The 14558-nt window shown below is 53.3% G+C and overlaps 1 protein-coding gene across 1 annotated transcript in view; it reads left to right on the top strand.

The window, feature by feature from the left end:
- Positions 1–14558, top strand: part of SHANK2 (SH3 and multiple ankyrin repeat domains 2) — a 539915-nt gene that overhangs the window by 66142 nt on the left and 459215 nt on the right. The window contains exons 3-8 of the mRNA XM_031943606.1: positions 919–1122; positions 3073–3144; positions 4477–4585; positions 10117–10268; positions 10809–10976; positions 14353–14469. Coding sequence (XP_031799466.1) covers positions 919–1122; positions 3073–3144; positions 4477–4585; positions 10117–10268; positions 10809–10976; positions 14353–14469 — 822 coding nt within the window. The remainder of the gene's footprint in view (positions 1–918; positions 1123–3072; positions 3145–4476; positions 4586–10116; positions 10269–10808; positions 10977–14352; positions 14470–14558) is intronic.

Raw genomic sequence — 14558 nt, forward strand, 5'->3', positions numbered from 1 at the left:
CGGGCTTTTGAAGCTCATCCAGTGTAGACAGTAGGTACCTAGGATACAGGGATTTGAATGAGTGAACCCAAGGTCTGTGTCATGTGTTACTGGGTAGTAAAGTGAGAGCCCTGAGACCAGAAAAATGCCGAGGGCACCTCGCTTGGGTAACCAGGCCATTCTCCTGTCCCCCATCCCCATGCTAACTCACACAGGTCCCCCTAGAGTTGCCAGGAAATTTATTTGCATTTTCCCACTCATTTAACCTTAATGGATGATCATTTATTAAGTACCTACTCTATTCTAAATACAGAGCATCAGGGAAGGAGAGAAAAAGTCTCCCTACCTTCTAGAAGCTTAAAATCTCATGGGAGAAACCAAAAGAGGGAGATGATAATCCTGATGGCTGTTTTTTTTGGTCGTTCAGGGTTCAAAAACCCCTTTCCCATTCATTCTCACGAGATTGGAGATTCCATTTCTCAAGTGAAGAAATGCTCCTTGGAGAGGCTTGGTCGGCTTCCTGGGGCCACCGGCGTCTGGGGACTCAGCTGTTTTCTGTGGCTGTAATGACTGGGGGAGGGTTGTGCTGGCTCAAGGAGGATCCTTTGTTTATTGACAAGAAATGCAAACAGCTCTGCAGGCTCATGTAGTCTAACCTGTTCCTTTATTTCCCTTAGCACATTTCTCATTTCAGATTTAGTCCAAGCTTCTTGTTTTGCAGATCAGGAGAGGGGCTCATAAAAAGTGTTAGAGGGTCCTCCGGCTCAGTTCCTCCTGTTAGACACTACCATGAATTTCGAGAGTGGCCATCTGAGCCGAAGGCTGCTTCATGAGGGAGTCGCAGCAGAGGCTTCTGGGTCCCCTCCACGCGAGAGCTGCTTGCAGCACTAACCCCGGGAAGTTACTAAGACTTAATTGTATTTTTTTCCTCCTTACCAGAAATGCATCCGATTTAACCCAGATGCTTCTGTGTGGGTGGCAAAGCAGCGGATTCTGTGCACCTTGAACCAGAGTCTCAAGGATGTTCTCAACTACGGGCTCTTCCAACCTGCCAGCAATGGGAGAGACGGGAAGTTCTTGGACGAGGAGCGCCTCCTCCGGGAGTACCCACAGCACGTGCCCAAAGGAATCCCTTCTCTGGAGGTATCTCGCTTGGAGAAAATAGGGCCTGATGAAAGCAGCCGTGGGGGGGAAGGGGAGAGAAGCCCCCGCTGAGGCCTTTGGGTTCCAGATTTGAGGCTTTCCTAGAAGGAAGCAGACCCTTTTTGGGAGAGAGTCAGGAAAACCTGAGCTCCGATCCTTCCCCCCACACTTTCTGGCTATGTGATCGTTGGCGAGTCACTTACATTAATTTCTCTGTGCCTTATCTATAAGATGGGGACAATAAGAGTGTTTCCTCGCTGGGTAACTGTGAGGAGGATAAAGGAGACAGCACGTGCTGAGAGTTTTACAAGCTTTAAAAGCACTCCATAAAATTAATCATCGGCTTCGGCGCAAATATTTGGATAAGACTGATGTTCTCCATGATTTCCAAATTTACCAGAGAAGGACAAGGGGACAAGTAGGGCCTGGGCCTAAATTTTCCGGTTACTTGAGGTCACCTTTCTTTCCTCCCTAGCTTATTCCCAGGGGCTCTGCTGGTCACCTCTAGAAGTAGTTTGATGGGCCATTTATTACAGGGCTCCTCGCCCGCCTCCTCCTGCTGTCCGAGGATACGAGTGTGGCCTCTGGTCCAGGAGAGTAGCCGGTGTTGCTCTCTGCTCTGAGCCCATCGGCCCCACCTTTCAGGGAGGGTGGGCCCCTGGGCCGAGAGGGGTAACGGATGCGGCAGCTGGGCCCACTGCTTCAAGAAAACCATTGTTCCTCCCCAGTGGCTCCCCACAAACCCTCCCCCCTTCTGTCCTCCGTAATCCCTCCTTCTGATAATGGATCCCTTCCCGATGCACATTCACAGTTGGAATGTGGCTGGAATGTGTTAATCTCCATTGGCGGTGATAGGAGAGGGGGGCTTGGAGCCCTTGCGGCCCAATCAGGCCCAGGATGAATAGCCGGGCCCCTTCTGCCCCGAAACTCCCCGGGCACTTCCTGAGCTGCCTCGAAACTCCCTGATCTGCCAAGATAAACAAGGCTCGAATCCCTCCCTGGGTCTCGTCACCCCCTGCCGAGGAGGAATTCGGATTTGTCCCGAGTGGCTCCCGGTGGGGGCAGGGGGTTGTCCTGGAGAGCCCTGGGAAGTCTTTGTTGTAGGACTTTTAGGCTCAGCCTTGCCGCCCGCTGGGCCAGACCCTTTAGAAGCAGCCCCGGATATTCTGTTGGTCCGGTTTTAAGCTCCAGTATTCAGGTGCCAATGGACCGTCTGTTCTCTCCGTATGCACTTGGCGTCCGTGGAAAGTTCTTGAAGGAGGGAAGGAAAAACCATGTATAATAAAGAAGAAATTCACAATAAGCCCTGATTTTTTTTTTTTCCCCATGGAATCATCTCCGTTTCCAGGGATAAACAAAAGGCAAACTAAAAAGCCTGGGTCATCCATAGCCTCTTCAGAGCCAGAGGGCCGAGCTCCTGGCAGGGCAGGAGTGGCTGGCTTGAGGAAGGGCCCGGTGCGAGTGACCCTAACCCACTTCTGCCCTTCCTCCTAATTAAGAAGGGTGCTACACGGCAGCAAGGGTCCCGGGCAAGAAAGAGCTGCTCACATGGCCTGGCATGCTCACAGGAGAATCAAGGTCCTGTGGGCCTGTTCTGAAAGCCACGGCTGGGGACGGCTGGGCTTCTGGGACCGGGCCGGGCTTCTAGGACCAAAGGTTTGATCTTAGCTGTTGAGGGGCATGAAAAAACAGAACTGGATGTTTTAGAGAAAGTGATTATGAAGGTTATTGTCGCTTCTGGGATACAGGAGTCCTTGGTGGAAAACCATTGGGAGGCTGACATTTTGGGGTGCCCTGGAACAAGATGTGATTTCTGGCTGTGTGCCCGCATCCCTCCCTTCTGGAGTGAGTGAGGGAGGGAAAGGGAGGAACGAAGTCAGCTTTTGGGCTCACCTTTCTCACATAGACTCCATGGGAAAATTCTGTCTGCTCTGCCGTTTGTTTTCTCAGTTCCGGTATAAAAGGCGGGTGTACAAGCAGGCGAATCTGGATGAGAAGCAGCTAGCCAAGCTCCATACCAAGGTGGGTTGGCTCTAGATATGACTTCCTTGGGCTTGAGTGTTTCCCCTTAGCACTGATCAAGAAGCAACAGACATTGGGCATCTGCGGGGCTCCAGGCTTGGTGCTAAGTTGGAGAGATGGGACCAAAAAATATTCAAACACTCAGAAAGTCTCCATTGGTATTCCAGGCTCTGTGCTGAGTGATGGAGAGACAAGGCAAAAACACCAACAGGCATTTATTAAGTGCCTCCTATATATGCCAGGTGCTGAGCTCTTTCAGAGGAGCCCTTAAAGCAAACAGACTTTATCTCCCTCCTTTCCTCCCTCCTTCCCTCCCTCCCTCGTTTTCTTCTGTCCTCCCTCCCTCCCTTCCTTTCTCCTTTCCTCCCTTTCTTCCTTCCTCCTTTCCTTCCTCCCTCCCTTCCTCCTTTCCTCCCTCCCTTCCTTCCTTCCTTCCTTTCTCTCTCCCTCCCTTTCTCCTCCCTTTCTCTCTCCCTCCCTTTCTCCTCCCTTTCCTCCCTTTCCCCCTTTCCTTCCTCACTCCCCCCTTCCCTTCCTCCCTCTCCATTCTTTCTTCATTCTTTCTTTGCTTCTTTCTTTTTCTTTTTCTGTTTTTAATCCCCAATATAGCTTTTTATTCTCACAGTGTGCTCTTAATAAATATTTATTGACTGCCTGAGTGACAGTGAGTACTTAATAAAAGCCTGTTGAATGACTAAATATTGTACTTACCTCTGGAGTGTCTCATGTAACGTGCAGTTGTCTATATCCTGTCCTCTGTCTTCCACTGGGATTTCCCTCAGAGCCAGAATCTTATCAGAACGAACCTCGGGGTCTCAGCCAGTCTGGTGCCTGGGCTCTGTATACACTAGGTCTGAAATGGATGTTCTTACGACCCACATGGCGACTGAGTGAGGATCTCTCTGTGTAACTGTAGAAAACGTGGCTTGTGACTTACTGGTCTCCTGCAGAGCCATGTACACAGTAAGGAATAAATAAGTGGTTTTATAACCGTGGAGATGGACCCCCCGACCTCTCAGATAGCCAGTTTTCCTTTCCCCTGGCATTAATGCCGAGCAGGGGATGAGCTGCATCCGGAGTGCAGACTGAGGCCTTCCTAGAAGCCTTTACTGGGGAGCAGGAGGGGAAGAGAGGCCTTCCCTGCTAGTGGGATTCTCCCACAGCTGGAGACAGTCGGGCCCTGGAGCCTCCGGGGCTTGTGGCCTTTTGTGCCCTGTTCTGGGCCCTCAGCATCCGTCCTTCCCCCAGAAGGCAGAGCCAAAGCGGGGAAGGCTCCTTGGCTGTCCTTTGAGCACTTCCCTGAGGAATAACTGTCCCTCTTTGGTTCTGCAGACAAACCTGAGGAAATGCATGGACCACATCCAGCATCACTCGGTGGAGAAGGTCTCCAAGATGCTGGAGAGGGGCCTGGATCCCAACTTCCACGACACGGACACAGGAGGTGAGTGCTCGGCCACGCAGGCCACGGGCTCTCCCACCGCCGGCGTGTTCCTGTGCGGCTGCCCACAGGTAGCCCCCAGAATAAAGGCGCTGCCTTCTCATTCACAGTCGTGGCGATCTCATGAGAAGAATCACAGACCATCCCAGCCTTCTGCATGGCCTGCCCCTAGCTCTGGCTCCTCTCTAAGGCTCCTATACCTCAGTGGAGTGGAAGCTCCTCCAGGGCAGAAAGTGGCTGGCTTGGATCTGGCAGTGACCTATTACCAAGGGCTTAGTAAATGCTCTAGCCAGCCCTCTGTCTCCATCTGTTATCTACATCCCTTTCTCTGTCTCTATCCATCCACCCTTTGTATAGCAATTCATTTATAGATCAGGGATCTTTTTTCATCTATCCCTCTATCCATTTATTACTCTATCTATTGATCCACCTGTCTCCCAACGTTCCCTCCTATTTTCATTGCCAAACTCCCAGAGAAAAGCGCCTAGAGTCATTGATCCATTTTTTTCCCTTCTCTCTTGCTTTCCAGCCCCTTACAATTTGTCTGCCAATGTCGCTATTGAAGAGAAACTGCCCTTCCCAGTTTAATAAGCATCTCTCCATCATCCGGTGCCTGTTTCTCGGTCCTCAAATTTCTTGACCTCTCTGAAGCGCTGAATTTTCTTGCCAAGCAAGAGGGATCCTCTCTCTTCCTTAGATTTTTGTGGAACTGCTTTCTTCCTGGCTTTCTTACTTCTCTGCCAGGGTTTTTTCAGTCCCCTTTTCTGGATCCCCCTCTTCTAATGGTGGCTGTCCCCAGAGTGTCCCCTTTACTTCTCTTCCAATCCCTTTGTGACTGAGCCTATGGCTTTAGTTCTGGTCTCTCGGCAGATGGTTCCTGGCTCTTTCCATCCATCACCACCCTCTCCCCTGAGTATCAGCCTCGTTTCACTAATTGCCTGTCATCCGTGTGTCCCATGGACACTCCTGAGGTACATGAAAGTCCCCATGTTCAGCAGAGAGGGCCCTGGCTCTCTCCACCTCCTCCCAAACTCACCCGTTCCTCTTCCAAACTTCCCCACATGTGTCGAAGGCCTTCATTCACTTTGCCAGCTTGCAGTCTTCCTTGACGTTTCCCTTCTAGACTTTCTGCCCAGCTGTGCCCTCCATGCCCCCTTTTTCAGCCTCACCCTCTCCTGTCTCCCTTAGCCCCGTGCCATCTCAGTCCCTTCAGATCTCTGAGTCTCTTTAAGGCTTTGCTCAGAAGCCCCTCTGGATCCATGAGGAAGCTCTCTCTTATTCTCCAATTGTGACAGACTGGCCTGCCCGCCAGGCAGTACTCCATGGTGGTCAGAGCGCTGGCTTTCAGATCCCACCTGGCAAATCAGGATCGCACCCAGATATTTGTGGAGAGCTGCCTGGCGGGCAGGCCGGTCTGTCACAATTGGATCCAGAAGGGCTTCTGCGCTAAGCCTCGCAGTAACATTTGTGGTTGGCACGGTGCCCCCGGAGTTCTCCTGAGCCAACCAGCCCCTAACTCTGCCCCCACACTCCAGTTTACTTGGATTTTTCATGAGCTGTCGCCTCCCTTGGTTTCTCACTGAACCAGGTGCTCCTTCTTTCTCTTTACCTTTGTATAGGACGTCCTACATGTCTGCATTCTCCTCCCTGAATCCTCAGCTCCTTCAAGTCTCATACAAAGCCCCCTCCTCCAGGCAGTGTCCCCATATTATCGGGTGTGTACACCCTTGGGTTCTCTCTGCCTTTGCCTCAGAGTGTAACCTCCCTGAGGGCAGAGACTAGTTCATCTTATTTTTTAATCTTTGTTACCTTGCTCAGTGACTGGTATACAGTAAGTGCTTGATACGTGTGTTTATTGGAGTCAAGTATAGAAACTTATTTTTATGATTATCATACCACCATCTCATTTATGAATGTATGGGGAGAGAGGGAAGGGAATAAGCATCCTACTATGTGCCAGACACTGCAAATATGATCTCATTTAGTCCTCAGAATGACCTACACAGTAGGTTTCATGTCTAAGGGCCCTTCTCTGCCATCTTAAAGGCTTGAGGTCTTTACCAAGATTCTGGGCCCTTTGGTGGCCACCTTGGGCTCATGGTTGCCTCCTTCCAGTTTTATCCTCTCCCCCCTCCTCCACTTCTCCTTCCTCCTTCACCACTGGCTCATGTCACTGGGACAGTCTGTATTTTGTAGGTGAAACCAGGTGAGCTAAGGCAAGAGAAGGAAACATTGATTTGAGTGACAGCTGAGCAGATAATTAAATCCAAGAGGTAAAAGGGAAAAAAGCAAAAATCGGTGGGGTTCCAGAGGCCTGTCTGGTACCACATGGGACGCAGATTTCATGAAGTTAATCACAAAAACAGCATCAGAACAGGAAACTTTTCGCCTGGGTGTCCCATATCCAGCTGATGGGACAGGGCCGTCCCAGGGAGAAGGAGAAGACTCCTTTGTCCCTTCCTTTTCTGGAGTCGAAGCACAGTGAGCATTAGTTCACAGACACTGTGTCTCAGCAGCTGTCTCCCGGGCCTGTGGGCCACGCCCGAAAGCACCCTTTGCCCGGTCTCGGGGACGGCCTTACTCCTAAACTTCCAGCCCATGTAATGACTTGCTAAGTTGATTCGGGGTAGCCAAGCCCTTCGGGTTTCCCGTTCCACCTCGGCTTGTTTCCCTGCTTCTCACTGACAAGAAATGCTGGATTTCGCACACGGTGCCCATGTGCCAATGGATAGAATCGGACTTCGTTTCAGAAGCTTTGGGCAAAAGCACAGATCAGTGTCAGACCGCCAGTCTTTATTTTGCTTAGAAATAGGGTGCCTTGGGGGGGGGGGGGGTTACGGGAGACCCCAGCTCAGAGCTGGCAAGGCCTCCATCAGCTGTTGACTTGGAAATGGAGGGATTATTTTATCTCAAACTCGGCGCCCTCCATCTCAACACTGCCTGTTCCCCTCACTGAGATGTATTTGGGTACATGCTCTTGGGGACAGGGAGGAAAAGCAGTTTTCCCGAATTCAAATATGGCCTCAGACATGCACTAGCAATGGTCATTTAACCACTGTCTATCTCTGTCTCAGTTTCCCTCATCTGTAAAATGAACTTTATTGAACTTGATGGCTTCTAAGTTGTCTCACAACCCCTCCTTACTGGAGGGGGGTGAAGATGTCCAAAAAAGGTCATTTATTAAAATGTGATTTGCCGCGAGAATGTGGAAACTGATTGGGACAAACCCGATCAACACCTTTGCTGACATTGGTGTGGAAATGGGTTTTCAAAGCCTTTTGGTACCAAGTCAACTTGCTGAGACATTTTTTACCTTAAATGGGCACACATGCTTATTATAGAGTATTTGTTATATTATATATTATTATATATATAATATATAATATATATATAATATATTATATATTATATATATTATTATATATTATATATATTATATATTATATAATATATATAATATATTATTATATATATAATATATATATTATATATAATATATATAATATCTATAATATAATATTATAGAGTACTTGTCATTTATACTTATACACAAACACACACACACATATATTATATATAATATACATACATATATATACATACACACACAGAGTTCTTATTACAAATGTGAGTAATAACTTTTTGCTCTCACTAATGAGTTGAGCCCCCACACTCATCTCTCACGTCCTCTTGGGATTGGGAGTCCTGAGGTTTTTGGGGGAGTCCTGAGGACCTGGGCCCTGCCTTTCCCAGTACTCTCGATGTAAGCCCCCATCACTGAGACTTCCAGCTTGATTTTTCATCTTAAAATCCTTTAGTCCATCAGATTTAAGTAGATTTCTCGAGTATTTATGAAGTTGAATAGTACTCAGCAAACAGATTGGTACAAAACGTTACGTGGTAAGCGCACGTGGTCCTGAGGGAGGATTCTAGCAATGCTGGGAAGAGTCCTAAATGCTGGAGGCTCGTTGAAGTTTAAGGGGTTTTTCTTCCAGCCAGAGGGGGGCGTAGGGAAGTAGGCCAAAGCCAGAGTTGAAGTGCCCTTCTTTCTCTTCCACAGTGACTAGCTAGAAGCTCGCCCTTCTCCGGTACCAATTGGTTCCTGAGCTTGATTTCTTATTTTACGGCACAACTACAACTTTTCCAAATACTTTTCATGTTTAATATAAAATCTAGGGTAGATTGAGACTTGTTCCTGTCTCACAGGAAAGCATTTTATCTTTTACTTTAAGTGGGGTGGAGTGTCCTAGTTGAGTGATTGACTAAATAGATCCACCCCACCCTTACATAAACATAGGCCATTTAAAAATTTTTTTATGATAGCCTTTTGTTTTTATTTTATTATTTTATTTATTTTTATCTTTCATGTATTTTTATACATGCAAAGATAGTATTCAACATTCACCTCTGCAAAACCCTGTGTTCCAGATTTTTCTTTCTCCCTCCCCACTTCTCCCTTCCCCAGAGAGCAAGCAATCCAATGTAGGTCAAACATGTGCGGTCTTTCCAAACTTATTTCCACATTTATCGTGCTGCAGACACAAAAAAATTCAGATCAAGAGGGGAAAAAATGAGAAAGAAAAACACACACAGGCAAACAGCAACAACAAAGGGAGAATCCCACGTTGTGATCCACGCTCAGTCCTCTCCCCGGATGCGGATGGCTCTCTCCGTGACGAGTCTGCCAGAATTGTAGACGCCATTTTTATTAAGCCGTCGCCCTGGCTGTCCTTGGGAAGTTCAGAAGTATCATGGGAGCAGGCCTAGGTTTATCTGTGTCCCAACATCCCCAGGCTTTAGTACTTCACAAGTGTCTCGATTGGTGGTGAGAGAGGCCATCTTGTCCGGTAGGAGATCGGTCAAAGGGATTGTCCATTTGTCAGCTGTTGACTTGTCCCTGCCCCACCTCGGTGGGAGAGTGAGCCTAATGGGGACCATCCATTTGGGCTGAGTGCCTTCATCGCTTGTGAACTATCGTTAAGTACGCTGACTTGGGTACGGGATGATCAATGGCTGATCATTGGGAGCCATTAAGGAAATTAGAAATTGATTGGAGTATAAATTCTCACTTAAAAGAGATTGAGACCCCTCCTCTCGACCCTTCCCCCCAAGTGCCCTCCACCCCTCTCCTGGCTGTCTCACCAGCTTTCCGCTCCAGTTCGACTGGCTCCTCCGCACTTCCCTGGGTGTGCCCTCCCGTGCCCTACATATGTGCCTTTGCAGAGCTGAGCCCTAACCTGGCTTTGAGCCCCATCTTTCTCCGAAGCACAGCCCTAGCAGGTGCCCCCTCCTTGCCAGGCCCTGCCCAAACCCCTTATTTCAGAGGGCTCCTCCCCCTTGGAGACCCCCTGCTTTTACTTCCTAGTGCACGTGATGTCTCTCAGGAGAAAGTTCTGTCTTTGAGGGCAGGGACTATTTTTTTCTTTGTGTCCCCGGCACCTGCCTAAGTGTGGGGCCCAGCATACAGTTGGAGCTTAATAAATGCTGATTAAGTTGAATCGGCTCCTGTAATCTTTCGTCATTCTGCCCCTCAGAAACGCCGCTGACTCTAGCAGCCCAGCTCGACAACTCCGTGGAGGTGATCAAAGCACTGAAAAACGGAGGCGCCCACCTGGATTTCCGAGCCAAGGACGGAATGACCGCCCTCCACAAAGCTGCCCGAGCCAAGAACCAGGTGGCCCTCAAGGTAAAGGGCTGGGGGTCGGGCTGTGAGTGCTCCCTTTCCCAGCAGCTCCCAGGTAATCATCCGAGGGTTTGTCACCTGCTGCCGGCTTTTCCTCAAGTGAACTAAGTCTCCTCCCCAAGTCCCGCTTCGAATTTTGGAATTTTTGATTTTTGTCTGTCGAGAGGCTTATGTTCTTAGCCATTAAAGCTCCTGGCAGGGCTTCTGGTGCCAGGGTGGTGGAATGAGGGCCCCCAGAGTCCCCTCCAAGCACTAGGAAACAGCTTCGTGATGGGCCCAGAAGCGCTGGAATGTCCTTGTTCGTTCCCTCCCCCTCGACGGTCGAAGGCCATTGGCCTTGGGGTCAGAGCCGGGGAGTGTGGGAGATGTCAGCCTGACGCCCCTCTCCCATTTCTAAATGACCACATCCCAGTTTTTGCTTTCCCTCCATGGCCCTTTTGGAAGGGCCGCTCGAGTGGGGCAGACGGGGAGCTCTCCAGCCGGGCCCCGGCCCTTCCCGCCCGTCCCATGGGACTGATGCCCACGGTCTGGGTCTTTTTGCAGACCCTGCTGGAGCTCGGGGCCTCTCCGGACTACAAGGACAGCTACGGCCTCACGCCCCTCTACCACACAGCCGTCGTCGGAGGCGACCCCTACTGCTGCGAGCTGCTGCTCCACGAGCACGCCACAGTCGGCTGCAAGGACGAGAACGGCTGGCACGAGATCCACCAGGTCGGCCCCAGGGCTCCCTCCCTCCCTGTCCGGGGCAGTGAGCCCGAGGGCGCCCTCTGCCTTCCTCTCCCCGCCTGTAACGGCTCAGACTACAGGCCCCCAAGCCCTGGAAAGCGCAGTCGGTCCCCTTGCTGGGACTCTTGCGGGAAGGGGCCTGGGTGAGGGGTCCCGTGGATGGGGGTCAGACCTTGCTGACCTGCGGCCCCCACGGCCCAGGCCCGTCCCTCAGAAAGCCGCCGAGCTGTTCACAGGAGGGGGTCCAAGCAAGCTGCCTGCCACTCCCCAGGGTCGTGGGCAGTGACGGGGCAGGAGGTTCTAGAGTTAGAGCCAGGGGGCCTCGATCTCAAGTGGAAATGGGGGTCTCGGACCCCAAATCTGTTGGGATCCTTGCAGGCTAAAAATAACGTGTTTCCTTTTGATCACCAGGCTGGGCAGCCCCTGGGCGGGAGGTTTGGCCCTTCTGCTCTGTCTGAGGGGCATCGAGTCTGAGGCTCGAAGGGAAGTGACTGGGCCAAGGTCCCACAGCTAGAGCTGTCTGCACTGGGATTCGAACTCCTGGCCTTGGGGTCCCAGGCTGCCCTTCTGTGCTCTCCCTGCCCCCCAAGTCGGAGGCGTGGGGGAGACTGAGGGGATCCAGGGAGGTTAGTCCCAGCCTTGGAGTCAGGGCCCTGGGTCTGTGACCCTTTGCCCTGGCCTTGGTCTCTCCATCTGTAAAGTCAGAACATCCACCTCCCTTAGACATTGTGACGGGCCCCGAGCGAGTCATTTGTGCCCAGAATCTAGCACACTTTATAGATGTTATTTTCTGTTACTGGAGTCATCGCTGGGCACATGTATTGTGGGCACTCGGCTCCAGAGGAAGGGCCCGGGGCCCTGGGACAAAGGGCTCAGTGTCGGGATTCGGTTCGGTCTGGGAATCCCGGCCTGTCCCGGGCGCTCTCCAGGCGGGGCTCCTGTCAGGACAATGTCCGGGGTTCTGGGCCAGGCCCGGGCTGGCCGGTCACTGATGTCCCTCAGCCACGAGCCCCAGAGGTGGAGAGGGGCCCCCCAGCCTTGACGCGCTGGGTGGGAGGGCACTGCCGCGGGGAGCAGAGGCTGGCAGGATGTCTGTCGCAGGCCCCCGGCTCACACATAGAGGGCCAGCTCCGGAGTGTGCCCTGCGGTGCCACCTGGTGGCCTCCTGTCTGAGAGCTTCTCTGGGCAGTGATTGCTCCCAGATAGCCCCAAATTTGGGAGGAGGGGAATACACTGGAGACTTTCTGTCCCCACCCCCACGCGGGCCCCTAGCAGGAGCCACTCTGGTGTCCTTTACTGCCCCTGACCCCTCAGATAACCTGCCCGCACCAGGCAGAAGGCTTGCCGTCCCCTGGCAGCTCGGGGGTCCCTCCCTCTGCCCTGTGCCCCCCAAAGGCTTTCTGACCTCGGATCACGACTGGTGGCTATTGTGAGCCGACGGTGAGTTTGGGGGCTGCACGTGTTTGTGGGTGTGGACAGGATGTGTGGGAGCGTATCCAGGCCCTGCCCCGGGGTCCGAGCACCCCCTCCCACAGGGTCTGCCCATGTTCAGCTCGCCTCTGCTTCTGTTGCCCCATATTCAGACCCGGTCGGCTCCTTCCTGGTATTAGGAGTTTTCACCCCAAGTCATTTGGGCCCCTGAGGGCAGGACGGGCTCCCAGCTGGTCTCACCCCGGCTGTGGCTCCTGCTTTGTGCACCATGCTCCAGGTCACGGAGACTTCCCAGGTGCTCAAGGGATCCTTGAGGGGTCCTTCCCCTGAACCGGGCTCTTAATTCCTGGCCCAAGAATGGCCCGGTCAGGCTCCCCTCCTCTGAAAGCCCCTGTTGCAGAACAGCTCCCCCATTTCCTTGCCACGGCGTGCTCCAGGAAGCTCACAGCGAGGGCAGGGCTCCTGGATGCCCAGTGGGCAGCCCCCCACAGGCCCCTCCGCCCAGCTCTGTCCCCGGATGCCTCCCCCCACAGACCCCTCTCCCCCAGCTCTGTCCCTGGATGCCCAGACGTAGCCCCCCTAACCCCGCCCAGATCTGACCCCCGGACGCCCCGCCCAGATCCCCCTCACCAGCTCTGCCTCTGGTGCCCTCTTTAATGTTTCTTCTCGGCTGTGGCCACACTTGAGGGCATCCCTCCCACAGCCTGGCCCAGGAGCCCTAGAAATGAGGGATCCCTCTCAGTTGTTGGGGTGGGGTACCCTGGGGGGTGGAGCCACAAGGGGGGACGCTGCTTTCCCCTGGGGACCAAGATAACCTTGGATGAGCCCCAAGGCCGGGACTTGGAGTCAGAAAGACCTGACTTAAAATCCTGCGTTGGGCACTTGCGCATTTGTGACCCCGCCTGTCTCCTTAGTGTAGCCCAGGGGCCCTTTCCGGCCCTTCTCTGGGGCCAGGGGCCAGAGGTGGGGGGTCTTTCCCACCCTGTCTCTGCTGGCCCCCTCCCGGCCCCGCCATCTCCAGCTCAGTACTAGAGGCCCTTCGGAAGGGCTGCTCTGCTGCCACCTGGTGGCGCCTCTGCTCCATCTTGGTTACCCAAGGGGCTTCCTCCCTAGCCCAGCTCTGACGCCCCCTCCCATCTGGGCTCAGACCAGGCTCTCAGGGACAACTTTGTCCTCCCCCCTGGGGGTGCACTGGCGCGCGGGGGCGCCTGTGGCACCAGGGAAGGAGTCCCGGTCCTTGGCTTTGGGCCAGCCCGTCCTGTGAGGGTCCCGAGAGTGTCAGGTGCACGAACACAGGGCACGTGTCCCGCTCCTCCGGGTTCTCTGTCCCCACCCAGCCAGGCCCCGGGTCCCTTGGCCACAGCCCGAGAGACCGGATCTGAGCAGGAACCGAGCGGGAATCTTCCACTGTTCTGGTCTGGGCTTGGAGACCTGAGGATGGGCGGCGTCCAGCCCCCGGGGATGAGCAGCAAGCTGGCCTTTAGGCAGTTCCCCGGCCTCAGGGCCTCCCATCCCACTCTGTGCTGCTGCTCCTTATCAGAGGTCATTTCCCACACAGAGAGACCTTTGTCTGGTCTCCCCCAAGGGGAGGCTGCACAGCCAGGAGCCGGTTTGGTTTTGTGAGTGGAGCCTCCTCCTGCCCCTGGAGGTTGTAGCCCCGAGTCCTCTGTTGCTGTGGTTGAAAGGCGGATAGCCCGGGACTCCCTGCAGATGAGACCCCAGTCCCTCAGGCCTCCTGCTACGGCAGGGCCAGTCTCCGAGCTGGTGACAGCTCTGGCCCCCAGGGCTGGAGGGCCCGGACTGAAGGGAGCGGTGCCTGAAAGATTGGCTCTCCTGCAGGCCCTTTCGGGCCTTGCCCAGGCGCGGGGAGGGCCCATGTTTGCTGCCGGGGGAGCCGGGTCCGATAACTGTCGACCTCTGTCCCCCACAGGCCTGTCGCTACGGCCACGTCCACCACCTTGAGCACTTGCTGTTCTACGGAGCCGACATGGGGGCCCAGAATGCCTCCGGGAACACCGCCCTGCACATCTGTGCCCTTTACAACCAGGTGAGAAACGGGGGGCCGAGAGACGGGAGCATGTTCTCACTCGGCAGGCAAATGTCCTGAAACAAATGTCTGATGTCAGTGGTGTGGCC

Source organism: Sarcophilus harrisii, chromosome 6 (genome assembly GCF_902635505.1).
Source record: "Sarcophilus harrisii chromosome 6, mSarHar1.11, whole genome shotgun sequence".
In the NCBI taxonomy this organism is placed as follows: Eukaryota; Metazoa; Chordata; class Mammalia; order Dasyuromorphia; family Dasyuridae; genus Sarcophilus; species Sarcophilus harrisii.